This window comes from Phodopus roborovskii, unplaced genomic scaffold (genome assembly GCF_943737965.1).
Source record: "Phodopus roborovskii unplaced genomic scaffold, PHOROB, whole genome shotgun sequence".
In the NCBI taxonomy this organism is placed as follows: domain Eukaryota; kingdom Metazoa; phylum Chordata; class Mammalia; order Rodentia; family Cricetidae; genus Phodopus; species Phodopus roborovskii.
This window is the reverse complement of record NW_026126418.1, coordinates 48,657,589-48,681,396: the sequence shown is the minus strand read 5'-3', so window position 1 is coordinate 48,681,396 and position 23,808 is coordinate 48,657,589. Positions and strand designations below refer to the sequence as shown.

Genomic DNA, 23,808 nt, shown 5'->3' with positions numbered 1-23,808 from the left:
TCTACCCTTCTATTTCTTATGTCAGTAATGTAAGAACATTAGCTTCTTATAAGTTCAATTAAGCCTGATATTTAAATACTAAAAATTTCATCTATGAATTTTGATAAAGACAGCATGTGTGGGAAAGAGACAATGGGGGCATGACAGAGGAGAGCCAGACTTAGCTTGGATGAGTAGACTGTGAGAAGGATTTTAGGAAATGATGGTACTAGATGATGGCATATAACACAACAAAAGAAATATTCTATTCATCAGTATTAGTTCATTTGAGTATACCACCACAGTGGACTCATTCCTATGAGACATAAACTAAAGTGATACCCTAGTCTCCTGGTAAAAACATATGTACCCTTAAAAACTAATTTTACAAACTAAAATACTCTAGTCAAATGAAAAGAAAATTTATTTACCAACTCAGCCTAGTTTAATACACATCTCCTACTATGCCCATTTACTTAAAGAGACATGCATTTCTCTTAATTCATATTTCCCATAAAATTGTTTATCAATAGTAGAACATTAGCTGAAAATGTACTGAATGGAAATATTTATCTCATAACAGAATTGTTTCTTTTATCCCACCTATTTACTTTATTTTATATGCCTGTTACTTACATGAGTTAATAGTATGGTTTGTGAAGTTACTAACATTCCATTAAATCATTAAAAAAACATGAGAAGGAAAGTTACTGAAAATCCATAAGTGGGATGAAAAGGGTACTAATACTTTAGAATAAAAAATTAGGTGAGTAATCACTTCCAAATATTATGAATTCCATATAATATTTTATGCAGAGGAAATAAAACTGTATTTTTATTACAGAAATTTTATTAAGTAGTTTAATTTTCTACCTATTTTACACACCTATTTTTTGTGTGTTTAATAGACATTTTGCTGTTTTAAATACATAATCCAGAAATATAAATTTATCCACTCTGTGATTATATCTCATTGCTATCTAACATAGATAATTAAATTGCATGTAAATATTGTTAAATTTTATATAGATATATACAAATGTAATAGATTATAATATATAATAAACATTTATAGATTGATTCTCCTTATATAAGCCAAAGAGGTAAGGTAAGAATATACAAAGAAAACAGGTCAGACTAAATCCATAGTTTAAGACCTTTCACAAATTAACAAACAAGAAAAGAATTGAGCATGGGAAACAGCAGCAGAGTTGCTGCCATGAATTGAATTGCTTGTGTAGATCTGGACAGAGCAAAGTTAAGTTTATAATAGAGAGACTAATATTGTAATGGAATATAAATGTCAGGAAGCAAAGTTTCCTTTAAGGGAACAAAGTAGCCAGAGTAGAAAGATTGTAAAAGGATAACCTGCAATCTTTTTTTGTGATAATCCTCACATAAACATTTTGACACCCACTTTTGTTATTAAAAACTGACACAGAGAATTCAGCCCAAATGAAACAGGCTTTTTATTCTTTATACTTGGTGTCCAAGTACGATTTCACAGCAAGCAGGGACGGAGCATTGAACTTTTTTTCAATTCATTTCTTTTATTCTGTTATCAAAAGGTTTGATCCATTACAAAGCAAGAAACTACATGTGGTATATACAGAAATGATATCTTTCCAGTATAGGAAAAAGGCTTCTATGAGTTACCATGGGAACTGCCTAGAGTCTATTATAATGGTAATTCATAATCTTCTATTGGAAGTCTACTGGATAGATGTAGATCCATTGCAACCCTCCAGCTGAAATTCCCTAGGAAGATTTGGGATGTTTATTTTATCCAAAAATGTAAAATATGTACTTATACTTGTAACAATCCAAAGTGATTTTGTTTTATTTTTGACAAAAAAAAAAATCAAAATTACATCTTAACGTCATTGTAACCATGGAGTGAATGATCAAGTGTTTCAAGAAATAGCCATTCCAGTGAGTCCAGTCTGTTGCCTTTCCAGTATTAGCAGCAAATGCTCTGCCATTTCTGGGTGGCAGAAATTTCATGGCCTAATCAAATTACCAAAGATACATGGATTGTTATCATTAATGAGTCAAAGCAATAAATCATAAACTGAAATTTTCATTGTATTTTCTTTTATTTTTTATTTTAAATTTTCTGTTAATTTTGCAAATCAAGCACAGTCCTCCCTCCTTTACCTCCTCCCACTCCCCTCCATTGACCACTTCCTCTAAGGCTTGCCATGAAGACTCAACAAAGCACGGCACATCATTTTGAGGCAGGACCAAGCCCCTCACCTTTGCATCGAGGTTGATAAAGACATTCCACAATAGGAAGTGTGCTCCAAAAAGCCAGCTCATGCACAAGAGCTAGTTCCTGGTCTCACTACCAGGGCCCACACAAATAGACCAAGCCACACAATAGTGACCCACATGTAGAGTACCTAGTATAGGGATCTTAATATACTATAAGTATGACTGAACATCAGATACTCGATGCTTTTATCTCTATTCTTTTATAGCTGTTAATTCAGGCGTCCATCAGTATGTTATGTGTTGGTAGGTGCTAGGGAGTGGTTCCAGGGTTTCTTGCATGCTAAACAATTTTTCTACCAAATGAGACATACAATGAGATGCAATATGCAATAAAAATTGCAGCTGGAGACTTGACTATAGTCTAGTACATAGAATGCACTTTGAAATGCTGTTTATTTTCTCATTTTCCACTGGACTCCAGCTCCACATCAGAATACCAGCTCCCTTGTATCATTGACCAAATATTTTCAATACCAGTGGTTGTTTTGTTTACCTAGGTACACATAGGGAATTATTCAATTCGTTCCCCCTCAACTACACAGATAAGCACATACATCAAGTAAATTTAAGGCTGATGGTATGTGTGAATGAGCTCCTGTTAAGATCTGGTACTGGGATGACCCTTCTACACTAGTTTAAGACATTTTCAGCAGGACTATGCTGATCTGATGCTTTGATAATGTGCCATTTATTGGCTCCTGACTTTTCCTAATCCAGTTCTGATATGTAACATGAATAATAAAAGACCAAGACCAAGAGTCTGATATTGGGGCTCAAGCTTCAAGCCGGTGATCAGAAAAGCAAAGCAGCCAGCACTAGCTCTTACCTCTACTTTAGGCTGAAAGGGCTGTCCTATCCTTAGAGTGGATGGAGAATAAATCTCTCCACTAAATCTCAAAGTGGAATCCAGTCTGCACTCAGACTGCAATATCAGACTGCTGGCTTTTCCTTTTGTGCCTGGCATTAAAGGCTTGAAATCCCAAGTATTGAAATCACACTTGTGTTAGCTATGTCTCTTTAGAATTGGATCAATTTCATGTAGCTCAGTGTGTCCTTAGGCTAACAGAGATGCATCTGCTTATCTCTGGAGTCCTGGGATTAAAGGTATATGCCAACACCACTGGTTTTATGACTTCCTGTTTTGAAAGCTGGGATTAACGGTGTGTATCACCACTGCATGGCTCTGTAGCTTGTGTCTGGCTTTGCTTTCTGTACCATCAGGCAAGCTTTAATAAATCATAAATAATATGTACCACACTGATCATTGTTGGGATTATCTCCCTGATCAGCTGCTTATATAGGAAAGAATCTAGAGTATAAGGAATGACATAAGTAAATCAGAAATCTTTAAGCTTGTAACTACCAATAAAATATTAGTATCATTTATACCTAAAGAAATATTGTGTTGAGTTGAAAAGTTAACATTTTATATTATATCTAAATTGTAGTCTGCCTTTATATGTGTGAGTTATCTGTAAAAATACATAGCAAGTTTGTATTTATATGATTCATACATTATAATTTGACTTTTGAAACTTTCCATATATTAAAATTTGTCTAATTATATGCCACATATCACTTAAGGAAATGATCTTATGATCACAAGTGAAATTCTTTGAAGACAAATGTTACAAAAATAACTATTAAATAATATTCACAAAGCATAGCAGATTCTTTTACCATTAAAGTGTCATCATTAAACAGATAATTTACATAGATATACATTCAAAGTACTTTATGTCAAAATGAAATTAGCTAGAGTCATTTTGAAGGAAGAAAGCTCAAAAGAGAAAATGTGCCAATCAAAATGGCCTGGGAACAAGTTTGTGGTACATTTGTTGATGCGGGAAGGCCTGACTCACTGTGGTCAGTGCTTTTCTTGGGCTAGACATCCTGGGTACTATCAGAGAAGCAGGCCAATTAATAGCACCCAAGCATGACCTCTGTATCACTTCCTACCTCCAGGTTCCTGCCATGCTTGAGCTTCAGCCATTATTTGCCTCAGTGTTGGACTGTGATGCGCAAGTATAAGTTAAAATACACACTTTCCTATGAAGTGGCTTTGTTTTTGGTCATGATATTTTATCACAGCAATTGAAACCGTGTGTGTGTGTGTGTGTGTGTGTGTGTGTGTGTGTGTGTGTGTGTGTGTGTGTGTGTGTACATCTGCATGACTATGTCAGCATGGACTTTAATGGTCATATATCTGCTAGAGCACATTCTGTATCTTTAGTTCTTGTCCTGTAGTTTGAATGGGGCTACACCTCCCTGCAGTGTCACCAGCCTAGTAGTCAAGCAGTCTGTGATATGAGTTACAGCTTTACATTTTGGTGCTTGCTCTTCCACATCCTTTAACATAAACTATACTGAACTAAATCGCATGCTATAAAACTTCCTGCTGCCCATAAAAGTTTATAAAAAGACAGACATTTTGTCCTAATCAGTGTTCTATTGCTGTGAAGAGACATCATGATCATGAACTGTTAGAAGGTAAAACATTTAACTGGGACTGGCTTACAGTTTTGGAGGTTTAGTACATTATCATCATGGTGGGAAGCATGGAAGCATGCAGGCAGACATGGTGTTGGATAGGTAGCACAGAGTTCTACAACTGTATCCCCAGGCAGCAGGGGGAGTAAAGTCATTAAGCTTGACTTTGGCTTCTGAAACCCCGAAGCCCACCACCAGTGACATACTTTCTCCAAATAGCTACATTTCCTAATGTTTCTCAAGTCAAGTAGTGCCACTAACTAAAGCCTAAATATTTGAATATTTGAATCTGTGAGGACCATTCCTATTTAAACCACAACACTTTTCTTTTTATGAGAATTGGTCAAAACTCTTCAGACAGATGCTTAAGAGGTACTCTGAACATGAAATCGGACTTGTCTCTGAAGTTGCTTTCTGGTCTCCCTCCTGTTCCCACCTCCATTCTTCTGATAGGGGCCTATCAATCTCTCTCTCTCCCTCTCTCTCCCTCTCTCTGTCTCTATCTATCTATCTATCTATCTATCTATCTATCTATCTATCTATCATCTCTCTCTCTCTTCCTTCCTTCCTTTCTTTCTCTCTCTCTTCCTTCCTTCCTTTCTTTCTCTCTCCCTCCCTAACTACCTACCTACCTATCTTCATCACCTATCAATATCTAATATCTATGATCTATCCATCTTCTACCCCATTTCATTTGTGATTAAATCTCCATATAAACCATTGTTTCAGTGTAATGTTTTCACTCCAACTGGAGGCCCAGTCATTGCTTTGAAACACATTCATTCTGGCAATAATGCTAAAGAGAATGGTACATCAGCTTCCTTTGTAGAGCATCTGCTTTTCATTTTATCACAATATCTTGCCTTGCAATGGTGTTAATAAATGACAGAGTCCTAACAGGAGGGTGTGAGTGTGTGTGTGTGTGTGTGTGTGTGTGTGTGTGTGTGTGTATTGCTGCCCATGAGTAAACACTATTCTACCCATGGGATTACTTTTCTTCTTCTGCAAATAATACTTAAGGAATAATGGAATTTTGAAAAAAAATTAGAAAACAGCATCAAGAAATAATTTAACCATTTTGGTCTATATAGCAAATTCCAGGGCAGCCAGGAGGGGGATAGAAAGAACTTGTTTCAAAAAAATCACTTTATTAGTAGTGATAATAATATTGACCAGAAAAAAATTTATACAAAAAAACACATAAAACTGTTGTAGGCAGTTTAAATAGGGGGAAAGTTTTGCATCCATAGATGAATGACATGCATGGTTTAACTAAAACCTAACATGGTTCTGATTTTTAAAATTTGGTTGCTTGAAATGGCTCTGAATCTCACATATGTATAGTCAGGATTTTCAGGGAAGCTATGGTTACATCTATGAATTACTTTCTAGGCTTCCTATTTATTTTCAAAATTCACTGTTTTGTAAGCATAGGATTAATCCCATCACCTCTCCCTGTTTTGTTGCTTTCTGCCAGAATGTCTTTCACCAGAGCCTACCTTCAACTCTCTACCATGTGGTCTTCTTCCAAAAAGTCAAAGCAACTACAAGCAGTACAATCAACTCTGCTGTCTAGTTTGAGATCTTATATAACATCTTACATAACACTACCCAGGAGTGCCTTTTCTTTCATAGTCACAATCTCATACTCAAGGGAAAGAGTTTATGTAGGACAGTACGCCAGAGCATAGGAACCTTGTGCCATCTGTACATTGCACTACAGTCATAATTGAGCAACATCTGCAAATACAAGGAGACTTAGTTGGAAATAGTTTGGAAAACATTCCAACTGTACTTGAATTTCCTACATACATTCACTAATTCTGGAAGTAACAAAATTAGGATATTTTAAAACAATTTAGGCAGAATTAAATATTAGGAGTGTATAGATTTTATTATCAATATTATTTTATATGGGAGACTTTAGCAATCACCTAGAATAGAAACATAAAAATTAGTCATAGTTTTATTGGTTCAGTGTGTGTTGCCTATTGTATTATTGTATATTCCTGTTCTATTTTCTACAAAGTAAAGTCAAAGATTTCAAAGACAAATGGTTTTCACTCCAGTGCAGTCAGCAATTATTGGGATAGAATTAGCTTTTTGTTATACATTGCCAAAGAAATGATGAACACAGTCTAGGTACTATCATTAAGAGTGTAAGGTTTTACAAAATATACATAGCTTTCTAGCAGAAATTTTAAGATAAGATGCAACCAAATAATATTCTTCCTGTATATACCATGGATGATCACAGATACTCAGATGTTTCTTGAAGTCTTTTTGTTTCAATAGCTGACATGAGTGAATTTCCTTATCTGGTCTTGAATACAACCTCAAGAGATAAGTTTTCTGTATAACTTGTTACAGGTAAAAGAACCAAGCTTTTCAGTCATGATATCTCCAGTTATAGAAAGAAATGGATCTCAAAGTATTGTGGTGTGTAATTCTCCAAAAACTTTCATTTCCATATTTCCCAATACCAAAGTGTACTGAGATGATATCTGTTTATTTATGGTACAGTGAAGATAAGCTGTCTGCTGAGGCATATTTCCATATACTTAATAAAAAAATGTTACTCTACTTTCTCCATGGCAAAATGGGGTGGGAAGGATTCTGTACATAGCACATCAGGGTGGATGAATGATATGATTTTGCTGGGCACACAAGAAGGAACATGTAATATAAAGTTACACACAGAATAAAGGAGCAGGAGATAAGATTTTACAGGTGATATTGAAGATGAAGTCATTTCATTGGCACACACACAAACACACATATTCTGTTTTTGTGTGTTCATAAACATGTGCGTATATGCAGGTATGTATATATCTCTGTATGTCTGTGTTTGCATGCAGACTCATTTTCTGGAAGCTAGAGGTCTACCATGGAGATCATTATTCTTGAAGAGCCATCCACCTTGATTTTTTTTTAAACAGGGGCTCTTCCTGAAACTTGTGCTTCTACTCTTAAGCTAGAGTAGGTAACTACTGAGCCCCAGGGAACTACCTGTGTCCTCCCTCCAGAAAAGGTGTTACAAATGCGCATCATCACACTTGGCTTTGTTTGCAGATACTGGAGCCCAAACTCAGTCCTTCATGCTGACACCTCCATCCTGTTTTTAGAGATATAAATTTAGAAAATAAGGCTGTAACACACTGCAGGTACTACCTAAATACATACAACTCCCTTAAGGATCACAATTGTAAGATAAATAATATTCTACACTTTTCTAACCAAACCACCAAGCTTACAGTCTAAACATGAGCTTGAATTATTTAGGGCTTTGGGAAAGGCATCACCTGGGGAAATCTCTCCTGAACTGCTTCACTAAGGAGTTCCAATACATCTATTCTTACTTCAGGAAAGTTAAAACCACACACACACACACACACACACACACACACACACACACACACACACACAGAGAGAGAGAGAGAGAGAGAGAGAGAGAGAGAGAGAGAGAGAGAGAGAGACAGACAGACAGACAGACAGACAGACAGACAGACACAAAGACACAAATATAAACACAAACACAGGTACAAAAAGAGAAAGAGACAAAGACAGAAAAAGACAGAGAGACACAGACAAATACAAAGAAAGAGAGACAGACAGATGGCAGAGCAGAGACCAAATGCTTTAAGAAATCAATTATATCTTTATAAAATTAAAGAATTTCTCTTTTTTTATGTTACTATATTTTTCTTCAAATATGTGTATTTTTATTTTATACTTTATCCTTCTGGATGTTTATTGACTGATCTCAAAATACTAACTGTGCTCAAAAAATTTAAGAAGTCTACAGAGGGTGTGAAGTCTAACTAAACATATATGAGAGACCATGTGTTAACATGGAAGAATGGTAGCAGAGAGCTAAGGATGGGGGTATTGTGTTTTATTTTTGTTACATTTCTCCATCAGTGTTTTTTATCTAGAAAGTAAAGCAATTGATATATGAGCAATCCTCAATATGAGAAATTTTATAGTAAACACCACTCCAAAAAATACAGCAGGAAACATGTTATAAAATAGAAGCTAAATACAGGAAAATTACATCTTAAGTAATAAACCTAATTCCTATGTACTATGTATGAACTGTTTGAATACATACTGAATGTTTTTGTTTATTCAAAATTTATTTTAAAGTTTAAATTAATAAAAATTGATAGATAAAACAAAATGAATATGTTTATTTGATGTTTATATAAGTTGAAAAAAAATTCTGGCAATAAAAGCCAGCAGAGGGCGCCCAGCTCCTGAGCTGTTTACTGAAGGCATCTTGCAGGGATTAACAAATCTCTATTTGCAGCTTTGCTGTTAGAACCAAGTTTATCTTCTGATGCTAATGCTAGATATTTAAGAGGAAAAAAGGACAGTAAAAGGTATAAATTAAAAAGGATACACACAAACACATACAAAACATTATTTCATACTGTGAAAAAACATAAGGAATAATAGAGCATTCTTATAACCCATCAAAATTAGAACAAATGATATATTTATATGGAATATAACAATTATTTACCTTCTCTGAAATAAATGTCTTGACAATTAAGGGAACTGAGGTTGGGATGAAATGGTGTCCTATGTCCTATGTATATTTTTATTACTTTAAAGACATTACTTGAGGCACAGGAGTCCATCTGATCTAAATAAAATATCCTAATATCAGGTAATGTACCCAGTCACAGTTAAAACATGTCACCCTCTGAAGATGCATCTAAACAGGAAATTATGATGAAGACAAATGACATGATGCTGTGGGAAAATATAGTTATCAGCTGTTAACGATTTTTACTTGTTCCAACTAATTTAAAGTCTATGTCATGTTTCATAATAGGGATGTAGATTGGCCATACAGTATTTGCCTAGTATACTGGTTCTCAATTGTCTTAATGTTATAACCTTCATGTTGTGACTCCAATTAAAAAATTATTTTTGTTGTTACTTCATCACTGTATTTTTGATATTGATATGAATATTAATGTGGTATTTTTTCAGATAGAGTTTTGCTAATATGATTGTGATCATAGATTGAGAACCACTGGTCTATGTCAAAGGACTTACATTAAATTTCAATTATTATAATAATGGATGGATGGATGGATGGATAGTGACTGGACTGATAAATTTAGACTCCTATGTAAAGTGTTGAAGGATAGCTTGGAAAAAAGATTCCATGCCTTTAAGATCTTTTAGCCCACATCAGGATCTTAAGATCTGTCACTTTTCTAGGACTACTTGTCCTAGACAATTTGTCCCAACACAATGTCTTAAAACAACAGAATATTATTCTGGAAGCTGAAGGCTGAAATGAAAGTATCAGAAGTGTCCAATGCCTCAGAAACCTTGCTGAGAATTATCCCCCCCACCCTGTTCGTCATTGGCCATAGCAATCTGAATGTTCTGTGCTTTTTAAATATGTCACTTCTCTGTTAACTTTCCCTGGTTGATGCAAAAAAATACCCAATCACCCTAGAAGTTATCAATTACTGACCAAAGTGTGTCTGCAACAAATCCAATTTGGTGAGACCAATTAGTTTGGGCTTTCTTATAGAACATAGATAAGGGGTTGCAACAGGAGCAAGGTTAACTCCAAAACTACTGTATTACCATAAAGTCCCACTTAGTCATGGATGGTGACCTCATAGAAGGTGCATCATGGAGTTCCACTTTGAAGCAACCCTTCAGTTCTTATGTACTTTAGCATCTCTCAGATGATTGACAGTTTAGGGAGAGTGTTAGAGTTGAAATCCCAGTCTAGCATCTTCTGATGCTTCTAGAAACAGCCTATATCTGCATTGCTAATGACATATATCTGCTTCCTACTATTTTGGTCTGCTTAAGTTTCCATGGATGCAGAAATAAAGTATAAGAGGGCATCTTTTTATGAACCCAGGGAAAGTTCAATAAAACAGTCACTCCAGGCTCTACTTCAACGTTCCAGAGCTCAATTTCACTTTATCTTCTAAAGACACCAGTCATTTTGGATGAAGGGCCCCTCTTACACTGATACCATGATAACCAATTACAAGTATAATGAGAACATTTCTAAAAGAGATTCACATTCTAAGTATGATATTAAAGCTATATATAATTTAAGAGAACACATTCAGTGCATATCAGGAGACATAGGAATATGGACAAAACTATATTATTACATAGAAATGAGGTAGTTGCTCTCCCTATAAGGAGAGAATTGATGATTGGGGCAGCTTTGCACATGTGGACAACGTGCAGCACCATGGATTCACCCCATCATGAAAGACTTGACTATTTTCCATTATAAATAAACAAGGCCCTGTAAATTACATAGGACACCATTCTAAGAGTTTCTGTGTGCTTCTGTCACTTGATAAGTGTGGCAGGCTATGACCTGCCTCACATGTGGTGACTTTATCTGAATCAACAGAAATGAGGAGACTGAACTGCTATGCCTGTGACCAGCATCTCCCAGAGTGTCTCACACCTTAAAACATGCATTGTCTTCCTTGTTAGAGGGATGGTGAGAGACATCAAGAATGGAAGCTCTCTAAAAATCCTCAAGTGTTCCCTCAGGAAGGAGATTTGAATCTGCCAGACTGGAAAAGTTGTTACAATGAGAAAGTTTGAATGAGAATATTGACTGACCTAGGCTCTCTGCATACATGTGAGAGTTGCATAACTTGACCTCCTTATGGAACTCTAGGGAGCAGGGGATATCTTTGACTCTTTTTACCTGCTTTTGGGACCTTACTTCTCATACTGGGTTGCCTTGCCAGTCTTAATAAAGGCCAGGGTCTTTCTACAAGTTGATATGCCATGTTTTTATTAATGTCCATGGGAGGCCTGAATTTTTCTTAATAGAAAGAGAGGAACAGATGGGAGCAGGCAGAGAGGAGGTGGGAAGGAGGACTTGGAGGGAGGAGAAACTCTGGTAGGATGTAAAATAAGTAAGTAAGTAAGTAAGTAAGTAAGTAAATAAATAAATAAATAAATAAAGGCTGCTCATTATAAGAGTTGAGATTAGGCAGAGGCAATAGCCAGAGGAGGGGGTTGTAAGGAAGTTTAGATTTCCCATTTCATCCTGGCAACCTAAAGGGAACTCAGTTTAAAAATTAGGACATATTTTGATGCCACATCATTCAGTGTTTAGATTAAAATTTCTAAATAGCACAATCTAAACTTTAAATTATCAAACCCTAACAACTATGCTGTTGTTTTCATGGGAATTATCTTACCATTCACAGTAAAGTTCCCTTTGATAATAGATCATGACATGTTCTCTTTCAATATTTATGGAAGCCAGGCATTGGTGGTTCATGCCTTTAATTCCAGAACTTGGGGGAGGCTGAGGCAGGTAGATCTCTGTGAATTTGAGCTTAGCCTGTTCTACAGAGCTAGTTTCAGGACAGATTCCAAAGCAACAAAGCAACACAAACAAACCCTATCTCCAAAAACTAAAAACAAACAAACAAACAAACAAACAAAAATTTTATGGGCTGAATTATACAATTGAACCAATATGAGTATATTGAATTGCAATGTCACAGATTCTGCCTACATTTGGAGATTTGATTTTTACATTCTTCTATTCTATAAATTGATATGTACTAATAAAAATATATTTAATATACAGTAAGTAAAAAGGAGAACTTAATATGAAGCATATTTCATAGAGTTTCTTACAGAAATAGGGGTTCTATTACTGTTAACTTCTTCCTATTTGTCCTGTCTGATAGAATTAAAGGCACCCAGACAATTGGCTCATAGTTCTCTTTGGCTTAACTAAAAAGAATGAATTTAAGCTCAATCAGTATTAAAGTCAATTTGGCAGGGAAAACTGACACATACTAAATCAGTAGTTTCTGTAATTCAGTTCTAGTTCTAGGAAGTACTGGTTACCACCTGTGAAGATATTTGGATGGGAAGCAGAAAAAGGAGGAAGTCTCCTGTGGTGATATCTTGCTTATACAAATAAAGCCTGTTTGAAGTTCAGAGATTGGAGCTCGCCAGTAGCTAACTTTACTTAGAGGTCTGGAATTTTGTACAGATAGACAGGAAGTGAGATGGCTTGAAACAGACAGTAAATAAGATGACTGGGCACAGAGAAGTGAGATGACTGGGTGGAGAGATAAATAAATGGAAAGAAACAGGAACTCCCTGTCTTGTCTGCAGAGACAAGGAGGTGGCTTACTCATTTTTCTATCTGATATCTTAGCTTTTTCTACATATCTGACTCTGGGATTTTATTATTTAGACAAATTAAGAACTCCTTTTTTACAGTCTACTTTTGTAAATGTATGTAAAAAGGTATTATAAAACTTCACTAATGAAGGAAACCTAGATCAGTCACCAACATGTTTGGAATAGAAAGGTAGTTTTGTTGTTATTTAGGTTGGTAAATGTGTATGTTACTGTGTGGTCCAACATATAAAGATTTCAGCTACAGTAGTAGTTAACAAATTGTGAAGGTCCAGACCTGGAAATCCCAAATAGCAACTGAAAGAAACTATTGAATCTTGAGACACCCAAACAGACAAAATCACAAGGGACAGTGATATCCTAGAAATTCTAACAAGATACTCAAGGTTGTCCCACAAGCCATAAGCATGTTTGAAATATAGGATGTGAAGGTTTCAAGAAAGTCTACCACCAGAAATGAGCACCTTTTTCTTTTTTTAGGTATTTGAGGAGAAGCCATGACATAGACATGGAAAAGCAACTGTCAATCATAGACTCCAGGCAGATTATCAATGTAGAAATCTACATCATATCTACAGCTTGAGAATTGCTTCAAGACTGGGGTAGTACTAAATACTAGTTACTGAATGTGTGCTGTGTAGCATATCCGTGACAGGTATTTCATGTATTTGCTTCATTACTCCCAAAGTAAGTTTCATGGGTCTGTAACTATCAGGGATACTTCAAAAGTAGAAAATAACAGGTTTGGATCAAGAGAAAATAGATGTGAAAGAAAACATAATATTCTCCAAATCAAAAATAGTAAAGGCATGTATGAACTAATGAGTCAAGTCTTTTACTATAATGAATTAAACATCCCAATATATTGAGGGTAAATATGAGAATAGTTATCAGGTATAAAACAAATTAATATTGCTTTAATATTACTTTTTGAAATTTTCATAAAACAATTTGCTTGGGAGATCTTGTCCCTTTTCCCTTCTCCAGGGGACCATATATGTCTCTTTAGGGCACTCCTTGTTTTCCTAGCAATACCATATATCTTCTTCATTTCTACCCCACTGTCTCCTTCTTCTAACTTCTGTGGTGTTGGTCTTGCAATTTCTCAAATTTATGACCTCTTCTACAACTTTTATTGTTAGGTATAAATGTTCATAAGCATGCACACACTTTCAGAACCTACTGAGGCCATTTAATGTTGCTCATGTCTACATGTATTTAGAAATGACCACTGGGAATTTTGCAGAATATCATCTTCAGACAACTGCTATCTCTTTGAAAGACAGCTCTTGTCCTGCTACTGGACTATACTGGGAAATAAATGTTTTACAATAGGTCACCAAGTTACCATGTGACCTGTGCTGACCAATATGGGCTGGGTGTTATCTGACCTGTCAAGCCATAAAGTAGGATGTGCACAGCAGTAATCCATTCTCCATTAGAAGTGGTATGTGCATGATTGGACCCATGCAAATCCTGAAGGCAAAAACAAATTACCTGAAAAATTCTCCCAAATACCTAGGGTTTCTACTTGCATTATGATGCCATCTACTTCCATGCATGCCTCATGGTGTGTGTACTATGATCAGTTGATTGAGAAGCAAAAAACTAGGACCTGGTTTATTGATGGGTCTACATGTCATGAGGGCACCACTCAGAAGTGGACAGCTGAAGCCCTTCCTGGGAAATCTCTGAAAGACACCAGTGAAAGGAAATCTTTACATTGGGCAGATCTTTGGGTATTACCTATGATAATACATTTTGCTGAAAAGAAAAATAACAAGATGTGCTATTGGTCACTTATTCATGAGCTATAGTAAGTGGATTGCATTGATGGTCAGGGACATGGAAAGAGTATTATTAGAAAATTAACCAGATAGACAACTGGAGAAAATTTGGTTAGGTGTCTCCAAATGGAAAAGGATCTGAAGATACTTGTGTCCCATGCAAATGCTCATCTAGAAGTGACTTCAGCTGAGGACCAGTTCAGTAATGAACTTGATAAGATGACCCATTTGGTGGACAATGGGTCCCCACCCATTGCTGTCATGGTCCAATGAACCCACAAACAAAATATCAATTGTAACAGAGATGGTTATTATGCATGGACCATCAACAACATGGACTGTTACTCACTAAGACTGACTTAGCTATGGCTTCTGCTGGGTGCCAGATCTGCCAACAGCATAGAACAACAGTGAGCCCCATATGTGGCATCATTCCCTAGGGTGACCAACCAGCAAACTGGTGACAGGCTGACTACATGGAGTTCTTCCTCTGTGGAAAGGATGATGTTTTGCCCTTACTTAAATGGATATTTATTTTGGTTATACATTTGCCTTTATTGCAAATAATGATTCTTTTAAAACTAACAGTTGTTTTTTATCAACTGTACTATAATGGTATTCTTTCTGACCAGGCAACTCACTTCACAGCCAAGGAGGTAAGACAGTAGGCCCACAATCACAGAACTCACTGGTCTTATGATGCTCCCTGCCCCATTCTGAATCAGCTGAGCTGATAGCAATATGGCCTTTTAAAGATATAGTTACAGCACCAGATAGGTGGCAGCAGCTTGGAGGGGTGGGAGAGGGTTCTCCAGAAGATGGTATATTCTTTGAAGCAGCATTCAGTACATGGTGTGTTTTTCCCACAGCCAGGATCTGTGGAGCCAGAAATCAAGGGGAGAAGAGGGAGCCAGATCTATTCACTATTACACCTAGGAATATTTTTGTTTCTTGCTTATTGTACTTGAATAATCTTGGCCTAAAAGTTTTGTTACAGAGAAGGAATACTGCCAAGAGATAAAACAAAACTTCCACTCAATTGCAAGCTCAGACTTCTCCCTGGCCTCTGGGTTTCTAATCTCTTAAATTAAGAGGGTAAGAAAAGAATAGGAGTGAATGGAGGGATGACTGATCATATTTCAAGGGGTATTTGTGATGACTATACTTGGGTGTCAACTTAACTACATCTGCAATGAATTAAAATCCATGCTCCTGGGTACACTTCATGGAATTTTTAAATTGAATAATATGAAGCAGGAAGGTTCAATTTAATGTGAATCTTTTGAGGTTGGACGATCCACCTTAAGTACAGACCCTTTGTAGTGAGGACATGCACCTTTCATCTGGAACAATACTGGTAGTAGTCTATATAAAAACAAGGGAGAAAGAAACTCTCCTCTTTCCTTTATTACTCTTCCTCTCATTGACAAGTCTATCCATCACTGGCACTAGAGCCTATTTCATCACGATTGATGCATATCCTGATGACCAGCTGAGATATCCATCTTTGGAGACCAAAACCATATTAGAAACTTAAACTTTCCATTGGCAGACATCTTTTGTTTGACTGGCAGGACTATGGTCTGTAAGCCACTCTAATGAATTCCCTTTCTGTGTCTATATCTATTTAGTCTATATCTATGAACTACTTTTATACTAATATATATATATATATACATATATATGTGTGTGTGTGTGTGTGTGTATATATACATATATATGATAGAGATATGAATTAATTCTAGATATGAATTCAGTTCTAGAGCAGCAGTTCTCAACCTGTGCTTGGGAGTTGAATGACCCTTTTACAGGGATCACTAAAGACTGTAGGCAAACACACATATTTACCTCACAATTCATAACAATAGCAAAATTACAGTTGTGAAATTAGCAACAAAAATAATTTTAGAGTTGGGGTTCACCCTAACATGAGCAAGTGTGTTAAAGTGCTGCAGGGCTAGGATGGTTGAAATCTACTACTCTAGAGAACACTTACTAAATTTGGCTCTTACCTCAAATTCTGGGAAGCAACCAAAGGCAACAACAATAATTTATATTATTTTAGAAGTCTTTTAGACAACTCTGATCAGCAACATGCCTGGCTCTGGGACTTTTGTTTGATAATCTATGGCTCTTGAAGGGAGATATTATCATTAAATGTGGTATAATTCTGTGTGAACATGTACACCTGCATCTAAATAATGTTTGTTATTATGTTTCACTACATTTTAAAAACATATTTAGTGTTAGTTAATTTTCCTTCCTCTGTGTTATACTCCCTTTCATAAACTCCAGCTAAAGTATCCCCATTTTCCCCTTTTGTAGTACCTGTTTCCTACTTATCTCTATGCCTCCATCTCCCCTGAGTTTTAGGAAATTCTTTTGCAGTAGCATTGAAGCACTATTACAGAATATTTTGTAATATTGACATAGTGCTATGAATAAAATAAGTTTTTCCAATAGTTTATATCCTGCAGATTCACTAGATCAAGTTATTTATGTAGTTTCATTAATGAATTTTTCAGTTACAAAATACTATTCTGGGTTATTTTTTTCTTATTTGTAACTTATTGATCTTTCTTAAAAAGTATGGACATGAAAGAGAGTAAGAAATATATAAATTTATCTCTGAATTTTGTACATAAAATCTACGATATATAAAATTAAAATAAATTAAATTAATATCACATAATTTTTCAATTATTTATGTTTCTAAGTGAATGTATAAATTTTGTGAAAAATTTTTATTTCATGTGGTGGATTTAAGAAGGTTTTAGATTCATCATAGACATTGAAAAGTTTCCCACACTCTAGGAAATTTTTCAGTTCTTTACAGGAAGCTGTTTTTACATTTTAATAATTTTTCATTATGTTTTGACAATTTAACACATTTATATAAACCCATAATCTCTCCCTATTCATATCCTGTCTGCCTCTACCTCATAGTCCTCTGGAACCATTGTTTTTTCCAACACACTCCTCATATTTTACTAAGTTTATTGCTATAAAAATTAACTGAGTTTCAATAACAATCATTTGCATATGAACAATTATGAGGTTATTAATACATACAGAACAATTTGCCAGTGGGTATAGAACTGAAGAATAATAAGCCTGCTTCAGTGATCATTAACTACAAATAGCTGGGGATCTCATTTTTCCTCACTGCAATCATTCTGTAAAATTGATGTGGTTTATTTTGTGCAGAATAGGTGTAGGTAACTATAACTGCTTTGAGTTCATGAATGCAATAATCATTTCTCATCATTATTACAGTGTTTACATCATCTATTATACCCTGAATATTACATTCTTTCTGCCTCCTTTCTCATGATGATCCCCGAATCTTGGGGGGGAAGAGACAAATGATAGTGGTCTTTTTCTAAGTCTAAACATAGACTACTCACTCAATTCTCTGATCATTTATTGGATATGAGTGTCTTCATTAGATAATGCTCACAGAAGCAAGAAGCTTTTTCTGGGTAAGGAGGAGAACACAATCTATGGGTATAAGTGTAAGTGTTTAGAAAATAGTTTTACAACATGTCCCTTTACTAAAACAGTAATCGGTTTCTCCTTAGGACCTCTGAGCTTCTGAGAGATTTTGGCCAGATTTGACTTCACCTGTAGAATGTAGGATGAATACTAATTGGTCTTAATCATGAAAACCTTGAGTCAGATATAAAGGGAAATACAGCAGCCAGCCACTTCTTACCTCTTCCTAGTCCTCAGTTGGAACGAAGAGCTCCTCTCTAGGAATTCTCGAACTGAATACCATGAACTCATGTTTCCTCTCCATTTGTATTGTCTTTCTGACTATCCTTGTCACTCCCATTTCCCTCTCCCTAGTGCTGGAATTAAAGTGTATGATCTCAACTGCTGGGATCATCAAAGGTGTGAGGGCTGTTTCTATTTCAGAATTGATCAATCTTGTATATCCCAGAGAGGCCTTGAAATCACAGATATTCCTCTGCCTCTATCTCCCAAGTGCTTGGATTAAAGGTGTGTGTCACCACTGCCTGGTTTCCGTGGATAAATAGTGGCTAGCTCTGCTTTCTGATCTTCTGGCAAGCTTTATTTATTACCATAAACTTAATATCAACACAGTAAAGTTGATCTTAAATTCCCAAAGAAAGTGACTGGTTATTCCACAACTATCATGAGCATACTGTACAAATGGGCATATCCTGCCTAGTTGATCAATATTGTAGACTGCAGTGTCCATTGCCAAGTAAGTCCACTGATGACCTTTCTGCCAGCATTCTGCATGATACACTACTTCCAGAACTATTAAACCTAACCTACAGAAAGCAAGTTTTTGGCTTGGTTCTAGCTTGATTTGTCTATTTTACAAAGAAACTATGGATCATATTAAAGAATAGTGTCTTATCATGAAGTTCTTGTGGGCAACCAAGAGCAACTACAATTTCCTGTTTTGATTGAGGACACTTCTGAGGTTCTCTCTCTCTCTCTCTCTCTCTCTCTCTCTCTCTCTCTCTCTCTCTCTCTCTCTCTCTCTCTCTGTCCTTTCATATGGATGTAACCAATGCCTGTTGTTGATCTTGTTTAATTGCACCTGGTTTCAAGTAGAAGTATTATCTACTAATACAATTCAATTTTTTTACTTTTATTAAAAAACAAAATTACCTACACAGTAGTGAGTTTCTGCAAAGGAATTCCATAAATCCTCAGATTTGTTTAAACCTTTCCAAACCTATCGTCTCCTCATATACAATATTGACAATGTATTCTAGCCTTAATTATTGCCAAATTATTTTGGTAGGTACTAGGGGTTAACCTTGGGCCTCACACATGTCTGTCTAGTGATCACTACCAAGCTCTAGCTATGCTATCATTTTAAGACTGTAGTTCAGCCTGTACTTTTGATTTAGTTTTTACTTATTTATTTTTAATTTAAATTTGAAACAAGCTGGTTTTACATATCAATCCCAGTTTTCTCACCCATCCTCCTCCCCTGTCCCCCTCCCATCCTCTTTCTGCTCCCCAGGGAAGGTGAGGCCTTCCATGGGGGATCTTCAAAGTCTGTCATATCATTTGAGCAGGGCCTAGGCCCTCCCCCTCATGTATCTAGGCCTAGAGAGTATTCCTCTATGAAGAATGGGCTCCCACAATCCATTCATATAACAAGAATTAATACTGATCCACTAACAGAGGTCCAATAGACTGCCCAGTCCTCCTTACTAACACCCATGTTCAGGGGGTCTGGATTGGTCCTATGCTGGTTTTTCAGCTATCAGACTGGGGTCTATGAGCCCCACCTTATTCAACTCTGTAATTTCTGTGGCTTTCTCCAGCCTGGTCTTGACCTCTTTGCTTATCACTCCTCCCTCTCTGCAACTGGATTCCAGGAGTTTGGCTTAGTGTTTAGCTGTTTGTGTCTGCTTCTGCTTCCATCAGCCACTGGATGAAGGCTCTGGAGAGTTGGATCAGAGGTTAAGAGCACTGGCTGCTCTTCCAGATCTCATTAGTTCAATTTCCAGAAACCACACGGTGCCTTACAACCATCTAAAATAAAATCTGGTGCCCTCTTATGGCAAGCAGGCAAACATGCAGTTTGAATATTATATGTAACTGCATGTAGTTTTCCAGCTTTGTAGTTTAGAGCTTCAGCTTATTTCATTTCTTATGGAGCTGATCTCAGATTCCTGGGAAAACCTTGGAGATGAACTTTCTAATTGTAGTCCCTCTGACATTCAAATAAAACCAAAGAACTCATGGAACGCTAAACTTTGCTGATAGTACCCAAAAGAAGAAAGCCAATTTCACATTAATGCTTATAATAGTCCTCATGAAACATTAATAGTTAATGTTATAAATAAGTTATTAACATTAACACAAAATAATAAACTTTATAGTTTTAATTTGAATTCTCAGTGAGTCAATGATCTGCCTTGGCATTTTTGTGGGTAGTTTGAAAGAATTAATGTTGTCAAGTTTAGTTAAAATCATAGGCGAGAATCACAGTAGAATGCAAGGCTATGGCTATTGAGACCTTGAACAAGATAATCACCTCATATTTATAAATCTGCTTAGAACATTAATAAAATTTATAAAATATACTTTATTTTTTTTAAAAAAAATAATGACCATTTAGAATTAGATAATTGATGAGAAAGAGAGAACATTCCTTTGTAGAACTCTGTTGTCTACAAACTTCAGTATTAACTGACACATGTATTCTCCATTAAACATGTATCACATAGGAAATGCAAAGAAAATTAATAAGCATTTACTAATGTCACTTGTTAAAGCAAAGTGCCATTATAGTATTCTAAGGAAGATGACATTCTCATACTTTGCTGTTGAACAAAATAATAGCAATATGATGCAGCTTTCTCAGGGTCAGCAGAGAAGATTTGAACCTTGTGGATAGGATATGAAAATGTCCACAGATGTGCTAAACAGTGAGTTTTGCAAACCAGATATTATTTTATTAGCTAAATTTTCTATTTTCAGGTGTTTTCTTATACTGCTGATAAAGAAATCCGAACTGATGACTTGTGCCTGGATGTATCCAGACTCAATGGACCTGTAATCATGTTAAAATGCCACCATATGAGAGGAAATCAGCTATGGGAATATGATGCTGAGGTATGATGTTTCCTATGACTTACTTATCACTTATACCTAAGCTCGGTTAATGTCTCCAAAAACAAAGCCAAAGAAGAACTGTAGTTTAGCATGAATAATTATATTTAGATGACATTAAGGTGGCATAGCATATAAATGTGTTTTCGACAAACTACGCCATTGCTATAACATCATTTTGCGAAGTAAAACTTGTTTATCTTCATGTGTATTTCCAGTGAAAATCCAGTACGTTATATTTCTATGAGATAGATGTATATGTAAATATCTACATAAAGGAAAATATTGAAATATGTTTGTATTTTAAAATCTATTTAATTATAATATTTGATGTTTATAATTCTCAATTTCAAAAGATCTGATGATATTAGCAAGATGTATTTTTTCTTGCAAAGAATGCTACAAGGGATCTATTACTTGGCAGTAGACTCAAAAGTCCTAGTTAGAAATAGAGTTAGTCAACTAGTCCCCTCGCAACATATCATACCTGCCTACATGGAGAGCAGGGTAATGAAATCAAAACAAACAAACAAAACATACTGAGGATTTACTTAGGCCATGTGCAAAAATTAGTTCAACCATCAGATGGAGCTAATAAAAAAGAAATATATTCTATTCTGAAGGCTAAGCCTCTGAAACACCTTTATTTATTTCAAACCTCTTGGCTTAGGAGGATGATTTGATTATTGGGTCACATGTTAGTCATTATTAAATGGCAACTGATACATTCACAAGAAAAAAACTAAACTTTATTCTTATGAGATAAGTATAATGGTGTAACCACGCTCTATAGGTTAAGTGTTACGTGAAGCCTAATATTTCTCAGCATCTCTGGTACACTTGGTATAATAACAACATCTTATTTTAAAACATATTTTGAGTTCCATGCTAAATTCCACTATTCTGTGGACTGGTATGCAAAACAGAAAATAAAAATCAGTTCTTACAAGATTAGAAATGGATGTGCTATGCTAATTTGAAACCTAAATTTTGCATGTTTCCACACTCTGAGGACAGCAATTATTTTCTGTGACATTAAGACAAATCAGTCTTAATGCATGGGAAAGGGGCCTGGCCCTTCCCCACCCTATTGTTCCATACTATGTAGGCTCCTCATGGGAGTCCCTCCCAGTGAGGGGGAGTGGATTGTGGGTGGACTATGGTGGAGGTGAGGAGAATAAGAGGAGGCAAGGGGTAGTTGTGGGGACAGGTGTGGGAGGGAAAAACTGTGGTTGGAATATAAAATGAAATCAATTTTTTCTTTTTAATGGAAAAAAAGGCAAACATCTTGAATCCTCCCACATTGCAAGTTTGTATTCTCTGCTGACAGTTATCTTTACTTCTTTATTTGGCCACATTTTTATTTTTAATATACTGAACTCCAACCATTACCACACTGATAACTGTCTGTTACTACCACCCTTTATATTATGTCTCCTGAAGATAACCACTATACTAAGAACAAGTGTGGAAACTGGACTTTGAATCTGATTTTACCTCCTCTATGAGGAAAAGAACAGATAAAATAAGTCTGTGAATATTGCTACTTCTTGTTAAACCATAAAATTTATTTAGTTTGTGTTAAAAGTAGTAAAATACAGTGCATGCATGTTAGGAAAGAAAAAGAGTGATATATTTTATAAAATAAAACTGTTGATTTCAGTGTAACATTCCAATCTTTAAAGTTTTATGAAGCTTTTGTCTAAGCAATAGTCTCTAGAGTCACAAGTAAAATTCCTCCACTTTGATTATATTGTTGATAGTTAAATTTATATTTTTTACCATCAGTAACATTTATATTGAATCCTTAGTAATTTTAAAAGAAAAATGAAAAACCATAGCTTTACAGCTAGGCAGATTTTTACATATTTCTTGTAATTTTATTCTGCAATATTTCATAGAAGTATAAATTTGAGATGTATTAGGCTTTTGAGGTGTCCTAAAATGCTTACAATATGCCATTTATTCTAAGAATTTTTATTGTAAACAAGTAATCTCGTATCATTCCCAATGTCAACATTTAATTCACCCCCATGTTTATGCATTCAAAACTAAATTCTGAAGTTCAGCTTACATAAAGGCACTTTTGCTCAATTAAAGTGATGGTTCAGTTGGTAAGGATGCTTGAGGTACAGCCCTGCAGACTGGAGCTCGAATTCCGTAACTCACAGAAAGTTGGAAAGAGAACTGACTCCTCAGACCTCCACACTTGTGTCATTGCACACATGTGTGTGACAGAGGTCATATCTCTTCCTCTCCCATGCAACATTGAATAATAATTTAAATGGTGTGTATGCGAATGCCAAGAAAGCACATGAGAATGGAAGAATAGCACATTACCATGCTCTGCCCTTTAAAAACTATTTTTGAAATTTCATTATGTTTTGTGGTAACTGAATGTTTTTACAAAATTGAAATACTTTTGATAACTTCCTTTCTTCTAAGTGTTATGTTTAAGGACTTATCTTCCCACAGTGTATTCTGA

General features: G+C 35.6%; 1 protein-coding gene across 2 annotated transcripts in view; it reads left to right on the top strand.

Moving 5' to 3' along the window:
* The window catches only part of Galnt13 (polypeptide N-acetylgalactosaminyltransferase 13), a 553,792-nt gene that overhangs the window by 522,010 nt on the left and 7,974 nt on the right, over positions 1 to 23,808 (top strand). For both annotated transcript variants that reach the window (XM_051184677.1, XM_051184676.1), the window contains exon 11: positions 21,192 to 21,326. In XM_051184677.1, coding sequence (XP_051040634.1) covers positions 21,192 to 21,326 — 135 coding nt within the window. The remainder of the gene's footprint in view (positions 1 to 21,191; positions 21,327 to 23,808) is intronic.